General features: G+C 38.2%; 4 protein-coding genes across 4 annotated transcripts; all 4 read right to left on the bottom strand.

Moving 5' to 3' along the window:
• Positions 1-1,278: 1,278 nt before the first annotated feature.
• LOC127557868 (keratin-associated protein 20-2-like) lies at positions 1,279-1,530 on the bottom strand. The gene has a single exon (XM_051991153.1). The coding sequence runs from the start codon at positions 1,528-1,530 to the stop codon at positions 1,279-1,281; it is 252 nt and encodes an 83-aa protein (XP_051847113.1).
• A 3,830-nt stretch (positions 1,531-5,360) lies between these two features.
• LOC127557867 (keratin-associated protein 20-2-like) lies at positions 5,361-5,603 on the bottom strand. The gene has a single exon (XM_051991152.1). It carries the CDS (start codon positions 5,601-5,603, stop codon positions 5,361-5,363), a length of 243 nt encoding a protein of 80 aa, XP_051847112.1.
• Positions 5,604-14,360: 8,757 nt separating this feature from the next.
• LOC127557866 (keratin-associated protein 19-1-like) lies at positions 14,361-14,633 on the bottom strand. The gene has a single exon (XM_051991151.1). It carries the CDS (start codon positions 14,631-14,633, stop codon positions 14,361-14,363), a length of 273 nt encoding a protein of 90 aa, XP_051847111.1.
• A 5,379-nt stretch (positions 14,634-20,012) lies between these two features.
• LOC127557864 (keratin-associated protein 20-2-like) lies at positions 20,013-20,264 on the bottom strand. The gene has a single exon (XM_051991150.1). The coding sequence runs from the start codon at positions 20,262-20,264 to the stop codon at positions 20,013-20,015; it is 252 nt and encodes an 83-aa protein (XP_051847110.1).
• Between the last annotated feature and the right edge of the window lie 481 nt (positions 20,265-20,745).

The following is a 20,745-nucleotide window of genomic DNA, read 5'->3' as shown; positions in this document are numbered from 1 at the left end:
TCTCTGTGTTTCTTTTTTAACTGAATTTTTCTTGAAGATTTTTATACTCATTACCATGGGAGAGCTATGTATTTTTGACTACTTGACCTTTATCTAAATATTTTTCATAACTTGGGGGTTTCTTAATTGTGGATGGGGATAAGGGAGAAAATTTAGAACTCAAAAATTTTAGAAAAAAAGCAAATTTGTTTTGTTTTAAATGTACTGGAGGGAAAGCTTAATAAGTAAAACAAAACAAAAAAAATTCAGACTGTGTACATGATTATTTTTCTCTCTGTGATTATTGTGGAGTGCCATTAACTTGTACTGTGCTTCAGATATTTAGATTTCTTGGAGGAAAAAAAGTTTGATTCATTGTCACTGCATCTGAATGTCCAAGACAAGAATATAGCTTTCTCCAGTGCATTATCCAGATGAGGAAATTGAGGCAAACAAAACTCCAACTACTTAGTTTATGAAGAAAGATTTGAACACATGAAGATAAATTTTCCTGACTCTATTTCTAGCACTCAGTCCTCAGTCCTAGACTAAGACTAGGAAGAGAATTCTGGAATCAACAAGGACATCTTGGATTCAGAATTTACAAACCCTGAATATGACACCAGGTATATGTGAAATTTTTTATAACTTTGACAATAAAAACACTGTCCATTTATGAGCACATGAGAGAAAGGTTTGAGATTATAGGAGACAAAGGTAATTTCTTCAATAAAGTGAAGCATACGTATTTTAATGGACTAATATGTAAGAATTGCAAGAATCAAATCTGGGAAAGACATTTTACATGAAAATAGTGTCATTTTTAACAGAAAATTTCAGAGGCATCAGCTTGTTGGCAAAAATACATTGGAGATCTAAACTTCTGCAATGACACATATGAGCACTTCAAGGATGAAAGTCTCTTTTTGATGAGAGACTGAAACCTAAGGAGACAGAGGTCAAGCAGGACAAGTAACAATAACTTTGGTAAGCAAGGGAAACAAGTTTATTGCAAAGTCATAAAAGACACAATAATGTATGATAGGTGAGCCAACTTTCAGGGAAGGAGTTGTTGGAGAAATCACTCTCATGACAGGAGATAGTCTGCATCATTTCCCAGAAGGATAGGTCCTGCTCTTTCTTGGTCACTGCCACTTCAATGCCCTGAATGTACCATGGGGATTGCTAGACCCTGTTGTGGTAGCTTTCCCTTATAGCTTAGCTGCAGACAGAAATGGAAGGTGATGTTCTTCTGGGACTACAGATTCCTTGACAGCCCTTGTTATTACAAGGGATTTTTCAGTAGAAGCCATAAGAAGAATATCTTCCACAGCAAGATGGACGGCAGCAGCCATAGCCATAACCTCCATAGCCCAGGCCTCCATAGCCACAGCTTCCACAGCCATAGCCTCCATAGCCCAGGCCTCCATAGCTACAGCCTCCACAGCCATAGCCTCCATAGCCTAGGCCACGGAAGCAGCCACATCCACAGCCATAACCAGAGCCATAGCCATAGCCCAGGCCTCCATAGTAGCCGCCGTAGTAGCACATGGTGTCAGGATTCACTGGAGTGGATGGATTTTCAGGATAGGGTCTTTGAGTATGTATGGCACCATCTGCACAGCAACTTTTATACCCTTTGAGCAGGAAATGTGGCAGAGTCAGGCCAGGATTTCATCATTTCCATTAACCAATTTCCTGGGAAAAATCACATTCTTGCAATTATTTGGTTTCTGACACCACCTTAATGCTCCTTAATGCTTTGTTTTGTTTTTCCCCTCTTGATTCATTATTTTTATGAGAAGATTTTGTGACAATCTCATTCCGATAATGTGAATGATTATGATGGTGCCAAAAAAATGTGACTGATGCCCTACCCAGGCTCTCCAAAAAGTTACCATTTTCCTTCCACTTGACATGATTCCCTGGCTGAATGATACTTCACCACAGCTATGAAATCCTTTGATTCCCTGGCTGTCTGATACTTCACCACAACTATGAAATCCTTTATCTAATTAATTGTCTTGATGATATTGGCAATGGAAATAGAGGGGCAGGGATGTGTCTGTTAGTATAAACCTACAAATTTGACTAGATATTGTTGCTCTTGAAGATGAGACTAGTTGAAGAGCTAGGGAGCTTTGCAATAAAGCAAGATTTGGAAATCTGTTCTAGACTTGGAAGATGATTTGAAATTTGTAATAGTTATCAAATTGAAATTTTTTTGTATTGTCTGTTGATAATGAGGATCTAGGTCTTATGAGAGATGCTATTATTTTTCTAGATCTGTGTCAGTGAGTATACAATGGATTGGCTTTTAAAGTTTGGAATGGAAAGAGATTTTTCTCTCTCATTCTAGATAACATTGGTAAAAGAAAGAAAAGAGGCAGAATCTGGGCTTCAGTCAAGCATTTTATATTAAAAAATAAGCTGTAGGAGAAGAAGAAAGAGAAGGGGGAGGAGAAGGAGAAAAAGACAAAAAAGCAGGGGAGGAGAAAAGAGAAAAAGAAGAAGAAGAGGAAGAGGAGGAGGAGGAAAAGGAGGACCAAAACTAGAACAAGAACAACAAGAATGTGAAGAAGAAAAAAAATAACTACAAGAAGAAGACAAAAAGAAGAAGAATAAAGGCAATAATCCAGGAAGAATAGAGTCAAGCAATCCTAGGAGGAATAATTTACTAGCAGTGTCAAAGTCAAAGATGGATAAGGTGACAGGAAACTTGAAGTGGCTTTTAAGTTTAATTAGGAGGACATCACTGGACAAGTTGTAGAGAGCAATTTCTTTTGAAGTTGATGATGGGGACTACAATGTTCAAGGCTTTTAAAACAAGTGAAAGGAGAGCAGCTGAAGACCCTGTATAGTTTCCACAAACCACTGTAAAGGCAGTGTGCTCTTAAATGTGGGAGTCATTGGCAGTATTGACAATATGAGATTTGTAGGGTCATGCATTCAAGTCATGGATAGCCTGTTGAAACAGTGAGTTCAGAAGAAATGCTGGTCTAGAATTGGAGCTGGAACTGGATTATTTTATATCAAACTGAGCAAGTAACTGAGTCCATAGCAAATCAAGTGAACATCCAATGAGAAAGCATAGCAGAGAAAAGAGAAGAAGGTTTGACTCTCAGGTTGAGCAGCACCTCAGAAATTCTTCAGTCTCCCAGAAGAAAATGAACTCAAGTCTGTTGGGCATCCAGAAATGTGTCATCTCTTCTTCCAGATTCTAGTCTTCTTACAACTACAATCAAAAGCATATGGTTGCCCAATAAGAAATCACCTGACAAACCGAAAACCTACTGCAACCTTGAGATTTCATGAAGTGAAATACAAGGGACTGAAGTTTAGGAAGATAGAAATGTTTTTTAAATAGCACTGATCTGTTCAAGAGTGTTTTTTGGCTAAACCGAAAACCATCGAGAGCAGTCCAAAGCACATGGAAAAAGATCCTCTATACTAAGACCTAAGTGACTCGATTCAAGAAACACACATTTGCAGCTTTAGAAAATATTCAGCGACTTGCCCTAGCTCTTTTGAGGTGTTTTATGACCAACACATAGTGTAGGTTTTAGAGTCCTTCTACTTGTCAAAAAGAAGTATAATAATAATTGAAAGCAGTCTCCCCAATAAATTGATTTTTGTATTTGCTAACCAAAATAAAATATTCTTTGCTTAAAGAGGGGTGAGAAGGGGTTATTGAAGGCTTTGAATCCATGCAATTAACCTTACTGTAATGTTTCCTGACAATGAATTGTTCAAGATTTTGGAGACATTTTTAGAAAGAATTCAACAAAGTGAGGATGTTGAGGACTTTCAAATAAAAGCCACTGGGAATACAAAAACTAATAAAATTTAGTACACTGCCTATGTGCCAGGTGGAGTGTCAAGCTCTAGTATATTCTGAAGTTTTGTCAGGGACATGATTTTGTGAATAGTCTATCTGGTGCAGCTGAGGAAACCAAAGATTGTTATGCAGGATGCTTAGCAGCCAAGCAGGTGCTCTTTTTCTTGGGTGTTTTAAGATGACTTGACAGTTTAAGTGTTTTCTGGCTATGTAGCACATCCTTGCACTCATGTCAGGAAACGCTACAGATTTATCTCAGTGTTTGATTTGAACAGGATGTGCTGCTGGCTAGTAGAAATTCAACCTACTGCAATTGCAGCTAGCTGATGATATTCAGAGAGTGCAGCACTTTTCTCAGGGCATAAAAAATGCAAATTGAGCAGATCCTCATCAATTGTGGAATGGTTCAATTAACTGTAGAGTATGTTTATGATGGAATATTATTGTTTTATGGGAAATGATGACCAGGATGCTCTCAGGAAGGAAAAAATCTGAAAAGTCCTCTATGAACTCAAGCAAAGTAAAATGTGTTTTATGCAAAGTAATAGTGATATTGTGAGATGACCAGCTGCGGATAACTTTGCTAGTCTCAGTACTACAATCTTCCATGACTACTCTGAAGGATTTATGATGAAAATTCCTATCTATACCTAGAGAAGAAATTCATTGTGGCTGAATGAAGATTGAGGCATTCTTTCTCTCTCTCATATCTTTTTCTCTTTTTCTTAACTAGGTTTTTCTTGAGGGTTTTTATTTTCATTAGCAAGAGAGATCTATGTTTTTTTTTTGACAACTTGACCTTTATGGAAATATTTTTAATAACTTCATAAGAGGTCTTGTAGTGGTGGTGGGAATGAGGGACAGAATTTAGAACTCAAAAATTTTTGAAAAAATGTAAATATTTTTTGTTTGGAATGTATCTCGGGGAAAATGTTAAATAAACAAAACAAAACAAAATATTTGGACTGTGTACACGATCCTTTCAATGATGATTGTGGTCTGTAATTAACTAGTGCTGTGCTTCAAGTCTTGAAATTTTCTGGAGAAAACATCTTTACATGGAAATATCATTTTTGAATAGAAATTTTCAAAGTTATCTGCTTGTTGCCAAAAATGCATTGGAAACCAATCCTTCTGCAGTGATACAGATAAATCAAGCCAGGATGAAAATCTTTTATATAAGACAGCCTAAAACCTAAGGAGACAGATAAATGGAACGAGTAACAACAACTTTGGTAACCAAGGGAAACAAGTTTATTGCAAAGTCATAAAAGACATAACAATGTATGAAAGGTGAGCCAGTTTCCTCAGAAGGAGTTGTTGGAGAAGTCTCCTTCATGACAGGGGAGAGACTGCATCATTTCCCAGAAGGATGGGTCCTTTTGTTTCTTGGTCACTGCCACATCGTTTCCCTGAGTGTGCCATGGGGATTGCTGGACCCGGTTGTGGTAACTTTCCCATATAGTTCAGCTGCAGACACAGATGTAAAGTGATGTCCTTCCAGGACTACAGACTCCTTGAGAGCCCAGTAGCAAGGAGTTTTTCAGTAGAAGCCATAAGAAGAATACTTTCCACAGCAAGATGGACGGCAGCAGCCATAGCCATAGCCTCCATAGCCACAACCTCCACAGCCACAGCCATAGCCTCCATACCTCAGCCCTCCATAGCCACAGCCTCCACAGCCATAACCTCCATAGCCGAGGCCACGGAAGCAGCCACATCCACAGCCATAACCAGAGCCATAGCCATAGCCCAGACCTCCATAGTAGCTGCCGTAGTAGCACATGGTGTCAGGATTCACTTGGGTGGATAGATTTTCAGGATGGGGTCTTTGAGTATGTATGGCACCTTCTGAACAGCAGCTTTTATATCCTTTAAGCAGGAAATGTGGCAGAGTCAAGCCAGGATTTCATCATTTCCATTAACCAAATTCCCTGGGAAAAATCACATTCTTGCAATTGTTTGGTCTCTGACACCACCACCAGCTCCCTAATGTTTTGTTTCTGTTTTTTCCTCTTGATTCATTATTTTTCTGAGAAGGTTCTGTGACAATCTTATTCCCATAATATGAATGATTATGATGTTGCCAAAGGTATGCTAAAGCACATGACTGATGCCCTACTCAAGCTTCACGGCTTTGCTCTCCAAAATGTCACCATCCTCCTTCCATTATTTGTGGTTTCCTGGCTGTCTGATACTTCATCACAGCCATGAAATCCTATATCTGAATTAATGTTTTTGAGACTCCAGTGACAGAAGAGTTCATACAAATTTAAGATCCAAGTTGAGATTGTGGTGGAGACCCTCTTGATGAAGTCCATCCACCCAACACTTATTGCAAAAGCAAAAAACAAAACAAAACAAAACAGAATTCACTTTCCCAGCTTGTGCACTGTGTATTCCACTAACCTCACATTAGGGATATAAGAAATGGCTACAAAATCCTTCTCTTGTCTGGCTTTTAAGTTCTAAGACCAGAAAGAACATGCAAACACAGCCAAAAAGAGGGAGAGTTGATGAGAAAAGATCTTAGAGGCAGAGGTACAGGATACTTAGGGAAATGAGCAAAGCCATGTACCATTGGTGAGTTTCAAACTGAGATTATAATGGACTAGAAAATGTTGGAGGGGAAGTTAGGAGATAGAATTTTCTGGGTAGGCTAAAAAGATAGTTTATACAAGACAAATAGAAAGCACATGTCATTCATTGTTTGAATGAAGGTTGGCTAACATCAGGAACATCATCAAATTAAGGAAGAGAAATAAAGGGCATAAAACCCGTCAATTTTCAAATTGATTAGCTTGAGAAGAGGGTTAAATGTCAGACAGCATCTGTATTTTTAAATGATCAGAAAAGGAAAGGCAGTTGGTTTTTACAAGACAAAGTATGGAGCCTTTGAGTTTCAGAAGTCCCAGGGAAGGCAGAATCTGAATAGTTCATTGAACAACTGAGTGGAAAGAGGATCTAGGTGAGCAAACAATAGAATCAAGCACACCAATCAGAAGCTCTTTTTAGAGTGGTGCTGTGTGAATCTTGTCTAAGTGAGAGTTTTGTGATTAGAAAGAAGTATTTCAATGCCAGAAATGTTGTGAATCCAGGGCAGATGATTTGTTCAATTATAGTGTTATTTGCTGTGAAAGTGGAAAGTCAGGGATGTCTCTGTTACTATAAACCTAGAAATTTGGCTAGATATTGTTTTTCCTGAAAGGAGAACAAAAGTTGAAGAGAGGAAGCTTTGCAATTAGGCAAAATGAGGAAATCTGTTCTAGATATGTACTGATTTGAAATTTGTAATAATTATCAAAGTGAAATTTTTTATATTGACTCTTGATAGTGAGGATCTCAATCTTATGAAAGATGCTATTGTGGACCTCAATCTGTTTCAGTGAGTGTCCAATGGATTGGCTTTTAAACTCTGGAATGGAAGATTTTTCTCTCTTATTCTAGATAGCATGAATAAAGGAAAGAAAAGAGAGAGAACATGGGCTTGAGTCAGTCATTTTACATTAAAGAACAAAATAAGAAAGAAGCAGAAGGAGGAGGAGAAGAAGTAGAAGATTAATATGCAGAAGAACAAGAACAAGAAAAAGAAGATGATGATAAGAAAAAAAAAGATGAACAAGGAGTAGGACAAAAACAAAAAGAACAAGAAAAAGTAGATGAAGAAAAAGAACTAGAATTACAAGAAGAAAGAAAAAAGGAGAAGGACAAGAACAAGAAAAACAACAAGAAGATGAAGAAGAAAAACAACAGAAATTACAAGAAGAAGAAAAAAAGGAAGAAGAACCAGAAAGCATAACCAAGCAGGAAAAGCAGAGTCAAGCACACCCAAGAGTAGTAATTGGCCATCAGCCTCAAAACCAAAGTTGGATGAAGCAGCAGTGAATTTGAAGTGGCCTTTTGGTTTTCTTAGGAAGACAGTACTTGATAACTTACAGAGAGCAGTTTCTCTTGAAAGGGAGAGTTGGAAATCTTATGTTCAGGGTTTTCAAAGGAAGTGAAAGGAGAGCAACTGGAGACATTGAATAGTTTCCACAAACTACATACAATAAAGGCAATGCATATTTAAATGTGGGAGTCCTTGGCAGTGCTGTCAATATGAGATTGGTAGAATGCATTCATGCTATTGATAGCCTATTCAACAAGTGAAGTCAGAAGCAATGCTCATTTGGAATCGGAGCTGGAACTTGATTATTTTATGTCAAATTTAGCAAGTAACTGAGTCCAAGGTAAATAAATTGGACACCAAATGAGAAAATGTAACAGATAGAAAAGGAGGTTTTGATTTTCAAATTGAGGAGCTCCTCAGAATTTCTTCAGTCATCCAGGAGAAAATGAACTTAAATCTATTGGTCAACCAGAGATGTGTCATCACTTCACCCAGACTCTAGTTCTCTTACGCTGCACTCTAAATGATAATATTACCCAATAAGATGTCATCTGATAACCAGAAATCCTACAATAAATTCTGAAATTTCATGAAGTGAAATAGAAAGGATTAGAGTTCAGGAAGATGAAAATCTTGTTTTGTCTATATAACACTGTTCAGTACATGGGCGATTTTTGGCTAAACTTAAAAGCACCCAGAGAATTTCATACCACATAAAAAAAGATCCTCCAGATTAAGTCCTAAGTGACTCAATTCAAGGAAAACAGATTTTAGGGTTTAGAAGATACCCAGGACTTGTCCTAGCTCCCTTAAGATGATTTATGCCCATCACATGGACCACCTCAGTTTGGCAAACAGTAGGATAAAAATGATTTAGTGAAAGCATTCTGCCTCAATCAACTGATTTTTGAATTTCCTAACCAAAAAAAATATTCTTTGCTTAATGAGGGTTGGAAAAGAGAATTTCCCTTTTCTTGAAGGTTTTTATCATGGAATTGACTTTAATATAATATTTCCTGACAATGAACTGCTCAATCATTTGGAGACATTTTTAGAAAGAACTGAAAATCTCTTCTTGATGAGAGACTGAAACCAAAGGAAACAGAGGTGAAATAAGACAAGTAACAACTTTGGTAAGCAAAGGAAACAAGTTTATTGCAAAGTCATAAAAGACACAATAATGTATGAGAGGTGAGCCAACTTGCTGGGAAGGAGTTGTTGGAGACGTCTCCTTCATAAAAGTTGAGAGTCTGCATCACTTCCCAGGATGGGTCCTGTTGTTTCTTGGTCACTGCCACGTTGGTACCCTGAATGTGCCATGGGGATTGCTAGACCCTGTTGTGGTAGCTTTCCCATGTAGTCCAGCTGCAGATACAGATGGAAGGTAATATCTTTCCAGGACCACAGACTTCTTGACATCCCAGTAGCAAGGGATTTTTTTCAGTAGAACCCATAAGAATAATACCTTCCACAACAAGATGGACGGCAGCAGCCATAGCCATAACCTCCATAGCCCAGGCCTCCATAGCCATAGCCTCCATGGCCATAACCTAAGCCACGGAAGCAGCCACATCCACAGCCATAACCAGAGCCATAGCCATAGTCCAGGCCCCCATAGCAGCCGCCATAGTAGCACATGGTGTCAGGATTTTCAGGATGGGGTTTTTGTGTATGTATGGTACTCATCTGCCAGAAACTTTTATACTCTTCGAGCAGGAAATGTGGCAGAATCAAGCTAGGATTTCATCATTTCCATTAACCAAATTCCCTGGGGAAAATCACATTCTTGTAATTATTTGGTCTCTGGCACAACCCCCAATTCCTTAATGTTTTGTTTTTGTTTTTTTCCCTTTTGATTCATTATTTTTCTGAGAAGATTCTGTGACAATCTCATTCCCATAATGTGAATGATTATGATGTTGCCAAAGGTATGTTAAAGCATGTGACTGATGCCCTACCCAAGCTTCATGGTATCGCTCTCCAAAATGTCACCATCCTCCTTCCATCATATGTGGTTTTTTGGCTGTCTGATACTTCATCATAGCCATGAAATCCTTTCTCTAAATTAAGACTTTTTTGCAACTCCGGTGACAGAAGACTCCATACAAATTTCAGATTCAAGTTGTGATTGTGATGGAGACTCTTTTGATGGAATCCATTCACCTAACACTTATTCCAAAAGCAGAAAAAACAAATCTTCTCTCCAGTTTTTGCACTGTGTTTTCCATTAAACTCACAATAGGGATATAAGAAATGGCTACACAGTACCTCTCCCTGTCTGGTTTTAAAGTCCTAAGACCAGAGAGAACATATAATTACAAAGAGACCTTCCACAAATGGGGAGAGTTCATTGGAGAAGATCTTTTTTTTTTCTCTCTTTTTTTAAATTTTTATTTAATAATTACTTTATATTGACAGAATCCATGCCAGGGTAATTTTTTTTAACAACATTATCCCTTGCACTCGTTTCTGTTCCAATTTTTTTCCCCTCCCTCCCTCCACCCCCTCCCCTAGATGGCAAGCAGTCCTTTAAATGTTGGATATGTTGCAGTATATCTCAGAAACAATATATGTTTGCAGAACCGAACAGTTCTCTTGTTGCATAGGGAGAATTGGATTCAGAAGGTATAAATAACCTGGAAGAAAAACAAAAATGCAGATAGTTCACATTCGTTTCCCAGTGTTCTTTCTTTGGATGTAGCTGCTTTTGTCCGTCATTTATCAATTGAAACTCAGTTAGGTCTCTTTGTCAAAGAAATCCACTTCCATCAAAATATGTCCTCATACAATATCGTTGTCGAAGTGTATAATGATCTCCTGGTTCTGCTCATTTCACTTAGCATCAGTTCATGTAAGTCTCGCCAGTCCTCTCTGTATTCATCCTGCTGGTCATTTCTTACAGAACAATAATATTCCATAACATTCATATACCACAATTTACCCAGCCATTCTCCAATTGATGGGCATCCATTCATTTTCCAGTTTCTAGCCACTACAAATAGGGCTGCTACAAACATTTTGGCACATACAGGTCCCTTTTCCTTCTTTAGTATTTCTTTGGGATATAAGCCCAATAGAAACACTGCTGGATCAAAGGGTATGCACAATTTGATAATTTTTTGGGCATAATTCCAGATTGCTCTATTGGAGAAGATCTTAAAGGGAGAGACACAGAATACTTAGAGAAGTGAACAAAGCCATGTACCACTGGTAAGTTTCAAACTGACAGTATAATGGACTAGAAAATGATAGAGGGGAAGTTAGGAGATTGGAGAATATTCTGGGTAGGCTGGAAAGGCAGTTTATACAATGGCAAATAGAAGGCCCATGCCATTCATGGTTTGAATGAAGGAAGGTTGGCTAACACTGGGAATATCAAATTAAAGAAGAGAATTAAAAGGTATGAAAACTGCCACTTTTAGGATTGCCTAGATTTAGAAGAGGGTTAAATGTCAAACAGAAGCAGAATCTTTAAATGACCAGAAAAGGAAAAGCAATTGATTTTTAAAAGACCAGAATTGTGGAGTGTGGGACTTTTTAAAGGGAGGCAGAGTCTGAATAATCAATTGGACAACTGAGTGGAAAGAGGATCTAGTTGAGCAAACAATAGAGTCAAGCACGCCAGTCAAAAGCTCTTTCGAAGTGCTGCTGTGTGGATCTTGTCTAAGTGAGAATCTTTGTGATTGGAAAGAAGCATTTCAATTCCAGAAATGTTGTGAATACAGGGCAGACAATTTTGTTCAATTATGGTGATATTTGCAGTGGACATAGAGGGTCAGGGACCTCTCTGTCACTGTATACTTACAAACTTGGCTAGATATTGTTGTTCCTGCAAGGAGAAGAAAAATTGAAGAGAGAGAGGGAGCTTTACAATTATGTAAAATGAGGAAATCTGTTCTAGATATGGACTGATTTGAAATCTGTAATAGCAAAGTGAAATTTTTTATATTAACTATTGATAATGAAGGAATGAGTCTAATGAATCAATTGATCTCGACTTTGTCAGTTCATGTCCAATGAACTGATTTGTAAACTCTGGAATGGAAGGAGATTTTTCTCTCTCATTCCAAATAGCATAGGTAAAAGACAGAAAGGAGACAGAATCTGGGCTTCAATCAATCATTTTATATTAAAGAACCAGATGAGGAAGAAGAAGGAGAAAAAACCCCAAGAATTACAAAAAGAAGAAGAGGGACAAGAAAAACAATAAGGAGGAAAAGCAGAGCCAAGCACACCCAGGACAAGTAATTGGCCAGCAATCTTAAAGTCAAAGAAGAATGAAGCAGCAGTCAATTTGAAGAGGCCTTTTGGTTTATTCAGGAAAACATCACCGAACACTTTCAGACAGCAGTTTCTCTTAAAGGAGAAGGTCAGGAATGTGATGTTCTGGGATTTCAAAAGAAGTGAAAGGAGAGCAACTAGAGACATTGAATAGTTCTACAAACCACAGTAAAGACCATCCATATTTAAACGTTGAAGTCCTTGGCAGGGCTGACAATATGAGATTGGTAGGATCATCCATTCAAGTCACTGGTATCCTATTGAACCAGTGAATTCAGAAGAAATGTTGGTCTGGAGCTGGAAGTGGACTATTTTATGTCAAACTGAGCAAGTAACTGAGTCCATGGTAAATAAGGAGACAAAGTGTAGCAGAGAGAAGAGAAGATTTTGACTCAGGTGGAACAGCTACTCAAAAATTCTTCAATTTTCCAGAAGAAAATGAACTCAAGTCTGTTCAGCATCCAGAGGTTTGTCATTTCTTCTCCTAGATTCTAGTCCTTTTACAATTGCATTCTAAAGCATAAGGTAGCCCAATTTCTTACAATCAGAAATCGTATACTTCTTTCAGATTTTATGAACTGAAGTCCAAGGGATTGAAGTTTAGGAAGATAGAAATGTTGGTTTGTGTAAATAGCAATGTTTCGCTCTACATGTAGGTATTTTTGGCTAAGCTGAAAAACATCCAGAGAAGTCCAGACCACGTAGTAAAAGGACCTTCAGATTAACACTCAAGTGGCTCAATTCAGGGAACACCAATTTTAGAGTATAGAAGATATTCAGAGACTTGTCCTAGTTCCCTTAAGGTATTATTTATGTATTGAGAACCCTTCTGTTGTCAAAAAGGAGGAAAACAATGATTTAGGGATAGTATTCTGCTCCAATCAAATGATTTTTGTATTTGCTAACCAAAATAAAATATTCTTTGCTTAGGGAGGGTGAGAAAGTGATTATTTACCTTTTACTGAAGTCTTTGCATCCATGCAATTGACCTTAATGTAATCTTTCCTGAAAATGAGTTGCTCAACATTTTGGAGATATTTTTAGAAAGAACTCAACAGAGTGAGGGTGCTGAGGGAAAAGTATGACTTTTCCCACTAAAAGCTGTCAGAAATACAAAAACTTACAAAATTTACTAAGCACTGCCTAAGTACCAGGTGGAGTGTCAAGTTCTAGTATTTGGGGAATTCTCTGAGGGACATGATTTTTTGTTCAGCCTAGTCAGTGGAACTGACCCTAGAGGAAGTATTAAATAAGGAAAATAAACCCCCCAAAATTCAGATTGTATATAATTCTTTCTGTGATTATTGTTCAGTGCCATTAACTTTTGCTGTGCTTCAGATGTGAAAATTACTTAGAGGGGAAAAAAAAGTGGCGAAAGTGAGCTTACACAAGGATTTTCTTGTTCAGCCATTTTTTCTTGTTTTTTGAATCATTGACACTGCATCTGAGGATTTTTGGACCAAAAAAAGAAGATAGCCTTGTACAATCCATTATACAGATTAGGAAACTGAAGCAAACAAGACCTTCACCTACTTCTGTTATGAGGAGAGATTTGCACACACAAAGATTAGTTTTCCTGACACCATTTTCAGTCCTCAATTCTCTATTTCCCCAAGCTTTCCAGACTAGGACTAAGAAGCCAATTCTGGAATCAACAAGGAAATCTTGTAATTAAGAATTTATAAACCTTGAATATGACACCAAGTATATATGAAACTTTTTGAAACTTTGACAATAAAAGCACTCTCCATTTATGGATACAATGTGAGAGAAGGGACTGACATTATAAGGGACAGAAGTCATTCCTTCAGTAAAATGGGGTATATGTATTTTAATGGACTAATATGGAAGAATTGTAATAGTCAAATACAAGAAAGACATTTTACATGGAAAAATGTGATTTCTGAACAGAAATTTTCAGAGGTATCAGCTTGTTGCCAAAAATGCATTGGAGATGTAAATTTCTACAATGACACAGATAAGCACATCAAGGCTGAAAATCTCTTCATGATGAGAGGGTATAACCCAAGGAGACAGAGGTCAAGTAGGACAAGTAACTACAACTTCAGTAAGTAAGAGAAACAAGTTTATTGCAGTCACAAAAGACACAATAATGTATAAGAAGTGAGCCAAGCTGTTGGGAAGGAGTTGTTGGAGAAGTCACTCTCATGACAAGTGAGAGTCTGCATCACTTGCCAGAAGGATAGGTCCTGCTATTTCTTGGTCACTGCCAATTCGGTGCTCTGAGTGTGCCATGGGAATTGCTAGACCCTGTTGTGGTAGCTTTCCCATATAGCCCAGTTGCAGACACAGATGGAAGGTAATGTTCTTCCAGGACTACAGATTCCTTGACAGCCCAGTAGCCAGGGTTATTCAGTAGAAGCCATAAGAAGAATACCTTCCATAGCAAGATGGACGGCAGCAGCCACAGCCATAGCCTCCATAGCCCAGACCTCCATAGCCACAACTTCCACAGCCACAGCTTCCACAGCCATAGCCATAGCCTCCATACCTCAGGCCTCCATAGCCACAGCCTCCATAGCCATAGCCTCCACAGCCTAGGCCACGGAAGCAGCCACATCCACAGCCATAACCAGAGCCATAGCCATAGCCCAGGCCCCCATAGCAACCTCCGTAATAGCACATGATGTCAGGATTCACTTGGGTGGATGGGTTTTCAGGATAGGGTCTTTGAGTTTTATGGCACCATCTGCACAGCGACTTTTATATCCTTTGAGCAGGAAATGTGGCAGAGTCAGGCCAGGATTTCATCATTTCCATTAACCAAATTCCCTAGGTAAAATCTCATTCTTGCAATTGTTGGTCTCTGACACCACCACCAGCTCCTTAGTGTTTTGTTTTTGTTTTTTACTCTTGTTTCATTATGTTTCTGAGAAAGTTCTATGACAATCTTATAGCCATAATGGAACAATTATGATGTTGCCAAAGTATGGTAAAACCCGAGACTGATGCTCTACCCATGTTTCATGGCTTTGCTCTCCAAAACATCAACAATTTCCTTCCATTATACATGGTTTCCTGGTTGTCTGATACTTCATCATAGCCATGAAATCTTCTTTCATTCAAATTAATTCAAATTAATGATTTTTGTTACTGTAGTGACAAAAAACTCCATACAAATTTCAGATTCAAGTTGAGATTGTGATGGAGACCATGTTGATGGAGTCCATCTACCCAACACTTATCAGAAAGCACAAATCTCCTCCTCAGTTTCTGTACTGTGTTCTCCACTAACCTCACATGAGGGATATAAGAAATCGCTCCATATCTGGCTTTTAAATCCTAAGACCAGAGAGAACATGTAAACACAGAGGGACTTGCTACAAACAGGGAGAGTTGATGGGAGAAGATCTTAGAAGCAGAGGTACAGGATACTTGGAGAAGTGTGCAAGCCCACCACTGGTGGGTTTCAAACTGTGAGCGTAATGGATTAGAAAAGGTTGGGATCAGTTCCAATAGAGCAGTAATGAATAGAACCAGCTACACCCAGAGAAAGAACTCTGGGAAATGAGTATGAACCACTTCATAGAATTCCCAATCCCTCTATTTTTGTCTGCTTGCATTTTTGATTTCCTTCACAAGCTAATTGTACACTATTTCAGAGTCCGATTCTTTTTGTACAGCAAAATAACTATATGTACATGTATACATATATTGGATTTAATTTATACTTTAATATAATTAACATGTATTGGTCAACCTGCCATCTTGGGGAGGGGGTGGGGAGAAGGAGGGGAAAAATTGGAACAAAAGGTTTTGCAATTGTCAATGCTGAAAAATGACCCATGCATATATCTTGTAAATAAAAATGTATTAAAAAAAGAAAAGAAAAGAAAATATTGGGAACAAAGTTAAGAGAGAGGAGAATTTTCTGGGCAGGCTGGACAGCCAGTCTCTGCAAAGGCAAATAGAAGCCACACACCATGCATTAAGGAAGGTTGGCAAGTACTTGGAACACCATTAATTTAAAGAAGAGAAATAAAGGGTATGAAAACTTCCAGTTTGGGGATTGCCCAGCTTCAGAAGAGGGTTAAATGCCAGACAGCAGTTGTATCTTTAAATGACCAGAAAAGGAAAGGCAGTTTGAGTTAACAAGACAAGTGTGGTTCCTGAGAGTTTCAGGAGTCCTAGGGGAGGAAGAGCCTGAACAACCCATTGGACAAATGAGTGGAAAGAGGATCTAGGTGAGCAAACAATAGAGTCAAGCATACCAGTCAGAAGCTCTTTTAGGTAGGTGCTGAGGGGTCTTGTCTAACTGGAATACTTTGTCATTTGAAATAAGTATTTCAATGCCAGAAATGTTGTGAATGTAGGGCAGACAAATTTGTTCAATTATGATGATATTTGCAGTGGAAGTAGAGGGTCGGGGACATCTCTGTCCCTGTAAACCTACCAACTTGGCTAGATAGTATTGCTCTTGAAAGGATGAGAGAGTAGTTGAAGAGATCTAGGCAGCTTTGCAATTAGGCAAAATGAGGAAATCTCTTCTAGGTATGGACTTATTTGAAATGTGTAATGCTTATCAAAGTGAACTTTTTCATATTGACTATTGATAATGAGGGTCTGACTCTTATGAGAGATGCTATTATTGATCTCCACCTGTATCAGTGAGTGTCCAGTGATTTGTTTGTAAACTCTGGAATGAAAGGAGATATTTTTTCTCTTGTTCCAGATAGCATGGGTAAAAGAAAGAAAAGAGACAGAATCTGGACTTCAATCAATCAGTTTTATTAAAGAACCAAATGAGGAAGAAAAAGGAGAAAAAGAAAAAGAATAAGGAGAAGAAACAGAACAAGAAGAACAACAGCAAGAAGAAGACAAAGAAGAAAAAGAAGAATTGCAAGAAAAAGAAAAGAGGAAGAGGAACAAGACAATAAGGAGAACAAGCAGTGTCAAGCACCCACCCAGGACGAGTAATTGGCCACCAATCTCAAAGCCAAAGAGGATGAAACATCAGTCAATTGGACTTTTTGGTTTACTCATGAGGACATCACCCCACACTTTCAGAGAGTAGTTTGTCTTAAAGGTGAAGGTCAGGAATGTGATGTTCAGAGATTTTAAAGGAAGTGAAAGGAGAGCAACTAGAGACATTGAGTAGTTTCTATAAATCACAGTAAAGGCAATGTATGCTTAAATGTGGGAATGTCCTTGGCAGTGCTAACAACATGTGATTGGTAGGATCATGCATTCAAGCCACTGATAACCTGTTGAACCAGTGAGTTCAGAAGCAATGTTGGTCTGGAACTGGAGCTGGAACTGTATTATTTTATGTTAAAGCAAGCAAGTGACTGAGTCCATGGTAAATAAAGTGGACATCAAATGAGAAAGCGTAGCTGATCAGAAATTCTTCAGTCTAAGAACTGTTGAATAACCAGAGATGTGTCATTTCTTCTCCCAGATTCTAGTCCTCTTACAACTGCATTCTGAACTATAAGATAGCCCAATAGTATATCATGTGACAACCAGAAATCTTACACAAACTTCAGATTTCATGAAATGAAATAAAAGGAATTGAAATTCAGGAAGATGGAAGTGTTGATTTATGTAAACATCAATGTTCTTTATGTGGGTGTTTTTGGCTAAGCTGAAAAATATCCAGAGACATTCAGACCGTGGTAAAAGGTCCTTCAGATTAACACTTAAGTGGCTCAATTCAGGGAAGATGGATTTTGGTGGGTATGGAAGATATTAAGGGACTTGTCCTAGTTCTCTTAAGGTGTTTATGGCCACCACATAGTAGTACAAGCTATTGAGAGCCCTTCTGTTTGTCCAAAAGGAGGAAAACAATGATTTGGGGATAGCATTCTGCCCCTGTCAACTGATTTTTGTATTTTCTAAACAAAATATTTTTTGCTTAATGAGGGTGAAAAGGAGAAGATTTCACTTTTACTGATGGCTTTGCATCCATGCAGTTGACCTTAATGTAATCTTTCCTGATTTTGAGTTGCTCAACATTTTGGAGATATTTTTAGAAACAATGCAACAGAATGTGGATGCTGAGGACATTATCTACTAAAAGCCAGTGGAAATACAAAAACTTACAAAATTTAGTAAGCATTGCCTATGGTACCAGGTGGAATGTCAACCTCTAGTATCTTGGAAAGTTGTGTCAGGTACATAATTTTGTGGACAATTTAGCCAGTGGAATTGAGGAATTCAAAGGATGTTAGACATTCTGCTGAGCAGCCAAACAGGTGCTCTTTTTCATGTGTGTTTAAGTTGCCAGGAGAATTTAAGTGTTTTCTTATTATGCAGTCCATCCTCACACTCATATAAGTAAAAGTTTCATGTCCATGTCAGTGTTTGATTTGGAAAAGATGTGCAGCTGGTTTGTAGAGTTTCAGTCCACTGAATGTGACAATTCAGATGACCATATGCAGCATGTGTGCAGCTCTCTTCTGAGGACAAAAACATTGGAAATTGAGGGGAAATTCCCATCCCCTGGTAAGTAGCTAAATAGTTTACTGTGGCATGTGTTTATGATGGAATGTTATTTTGTGGAAAATGATGAACAGGATGCTCTCAGAAGAAATTAATCTGGAAAGTCCTCCATGAATTCAAGCCAAGTGAAATATATTGTATGCAAAGTCATAGCAATGTTCTGGGATAACCAGCTGTGGATAACTTTGCTATTCTCAGTACTGCAATCTTCTATGAGTACTCTGAAGGACTTATGGTGAAAAATCCTACCCATACTCAGAAAAATAACTCATTGTGTGAATAGAGACTGAGACATTCTCTTTATTTTTGTCATCTCTCTGTGTTTTTTTTAACTGAAGATCTATGTATTTTTGAGTACTTGACCTTTATTGAAATATTTTTCATAACTTGGGGTTTCTTAATTGTGGATGGGGATAAGGGAGAAAATTTAGAACTCAAAAATTTTATATAAAAAAGCAAATTTGTTTTGTTTTAAATGTACCTGAAGGGAAAGCTTAATAAGTAAAACAAAACAAAACAAAACAAAATTCAGACTGTGTACATGATTATTTTTCTCTCTGTGATTATTGTGGAGTGCCATTAACTTGTACTGTGCTTCAGATATTTAGATTTCTTGGAGGAAAAAAAAGTTTGATTCATTGTCACTGCATCTGAATGTCCAAGACAAGAATATAGCTTTCGCCAGTGCATTATCCAGATGAGGAAATTGAGGCAAACAAAACTCCAACTACTTAGTTTATGAGGAGAGATTTGAACACATGAAGATAAATTTTCCTGACTCTATTTCTAGCACTCAGTCCTCAGTCCTAGACTAAGACTAGGAAGAGAATTCTGGAATCAACAAGGACATCTTGGATTCAGAATTTACAAACCCTGAATATGACACCAGGTATATGTGAAATTTTTTGTAACTTTGACAATAAAAACACTGTCCATTTATGAGCACATGAGAGAAAAGTTTGAGATTATAGGAGACAAAGGTAATTTCTTCAATAAAGTGAAGCTTATGTATTTTAATGGACTAATATGTAAGAATTGCAAGAATCAAATCTGGGAAAGACATTTTACATGAAAATAGTGTCATTTCTAAACAGAAAATTTCAGAGGCATCAGCTTGTTGGCAAAAATACATTGGAGATCTAAACTTCTGAAATGACACATATGAGCACTTCAAGGATGAAAATCTTTTTTTGATGAGAGATTGAAATCTAAGGAGACAGAGGTCAAGCAGGACAAGTAACAACAACTTTGGTAAGCAAGGGAAACAAGTTTATTGCAAAGTCATAAAAGACATAATAATGTATGAGAGGTGAGCCAACTTTCAGGGAAGGAGTTGTTGGAGAAGTCACTCTCATGACAGGAGATAGTCTGCATCATTTCCCAGAAGGATGGGTCCTGCTCTTTCTTGGTCACTGCCACTTCAATGCCCTGAATGTACCATGGGGATTGCTAGACCCTGTTATGGTAGCTTTCCCTTGTAGCTTAGCTGCAGACACAGATGGAAGGTGATGTCCTTCTGGGACTACAGATTCCTTGACAACCCTTGTTATTACAAGGGATTTTTCAGTAGAAGCCATAAGAAGAATATCTTCCACAGCAAGATGGACGGCAGCAGCCATAGCCATAGCCTCCATAGCCCAGGCCTCCATAGCCACAGCCTCCACAGCCATAGCCTCCATAGCCCAGGCCTCCATAGCCACAGCCTCCACAGCCATAGCCTCCATAGCCTAGGCCACGGTAGCTGCCACATCCACAGCCATAACCAGAGCCATAGCCATAGCCCAGGCCCCCATAGTAGCCGCCGTAGTAGCACATGGTGTCAGGATTCACTTGGGTGGATGGATTTTCAGATTAGGGTCTTTGAGTATGTATGGCACCTTCTGCACAGCAGCTTTTATACTCTTTGAGCAGGAAATGTGGCAGAGTCAGGCCAGGATGTCATCATTTCCATTAACCAAATTCCTGGGAAAAATCTCATTCTTGCAATTGTTTGGTCTCTGACACTACCACCAGCTCCTTAGTGTTTTGTTTTTGTTGTTTCCCTTCTTGATTCATTATTTTTCTGAGAAGGTTCTGTGACAATCTCATTCCCATAATATGAATGATTATGATGTTGCCAAAGACATGCTAAAGCATGTGACTGATGCCCTAACCAAGCTTCATGGCATCACTCTCCAAAATGTCATCATTCTCCTTCTATTATACATGCTTTCCTTGCTATCTGATACTTCTGATATATTGATTTAGACAAGTTTGTTCAATTTTTAGTGAAATTTGTAGGTGGAATTAGAGGGGT

Source organism: Antechinus flavipes, chromosome 3 (assembly GCF_016432865.1).
Source record: "Antechinus flavipes isolate AdamAnt ecotype Samford, QLD, Australia chromosome 3, AdamAnt_v2, whole genome shotgun sequence".
Lineage (NCBI taxonomy): Eukaryota > Metazoa > Chordata > Mammalia > Dasyuromorphia > Dasyuridae > Antechinus > Antechinus flavipes.
The sequence above is the reverse complement of the archived record's forward strand: the minus strand, read 5'-3'. Positions and strand labels throughout refer to the sequence as shown.

Bases quoted from the DNA above. Each gene is read 5' to 3' on its own strand.
- LOC127557867 (XM_051991152.1), bottom strand. From the start codon at position 5,603: ATGTGCTACTACGGCAGCTACTATGGAGGTCTGGGCTATGGCTATGGC.
- LOC127557866 (XM_051991151.1), bottom strand. From the start codon at position 14,633: ATGTGCTATTACGGAGGTTGCTATGGGGGCCTGGGCTATGGCTATGGC.
- LOC127557864 (XM_051991150.1), bottom strand. From the start codon at position 20,264: ATGTGCTACTACGGCGGCTACTATGGGGGCCTGGGCTATGGCTATGGC.
- LOC127557868 (XM_051991153.1), bottom strand. From the start codon at position 1,530: ATGTGCTACTACGGCGGCTACTATGGAGGCCTGGGCTATGGCTATGGC.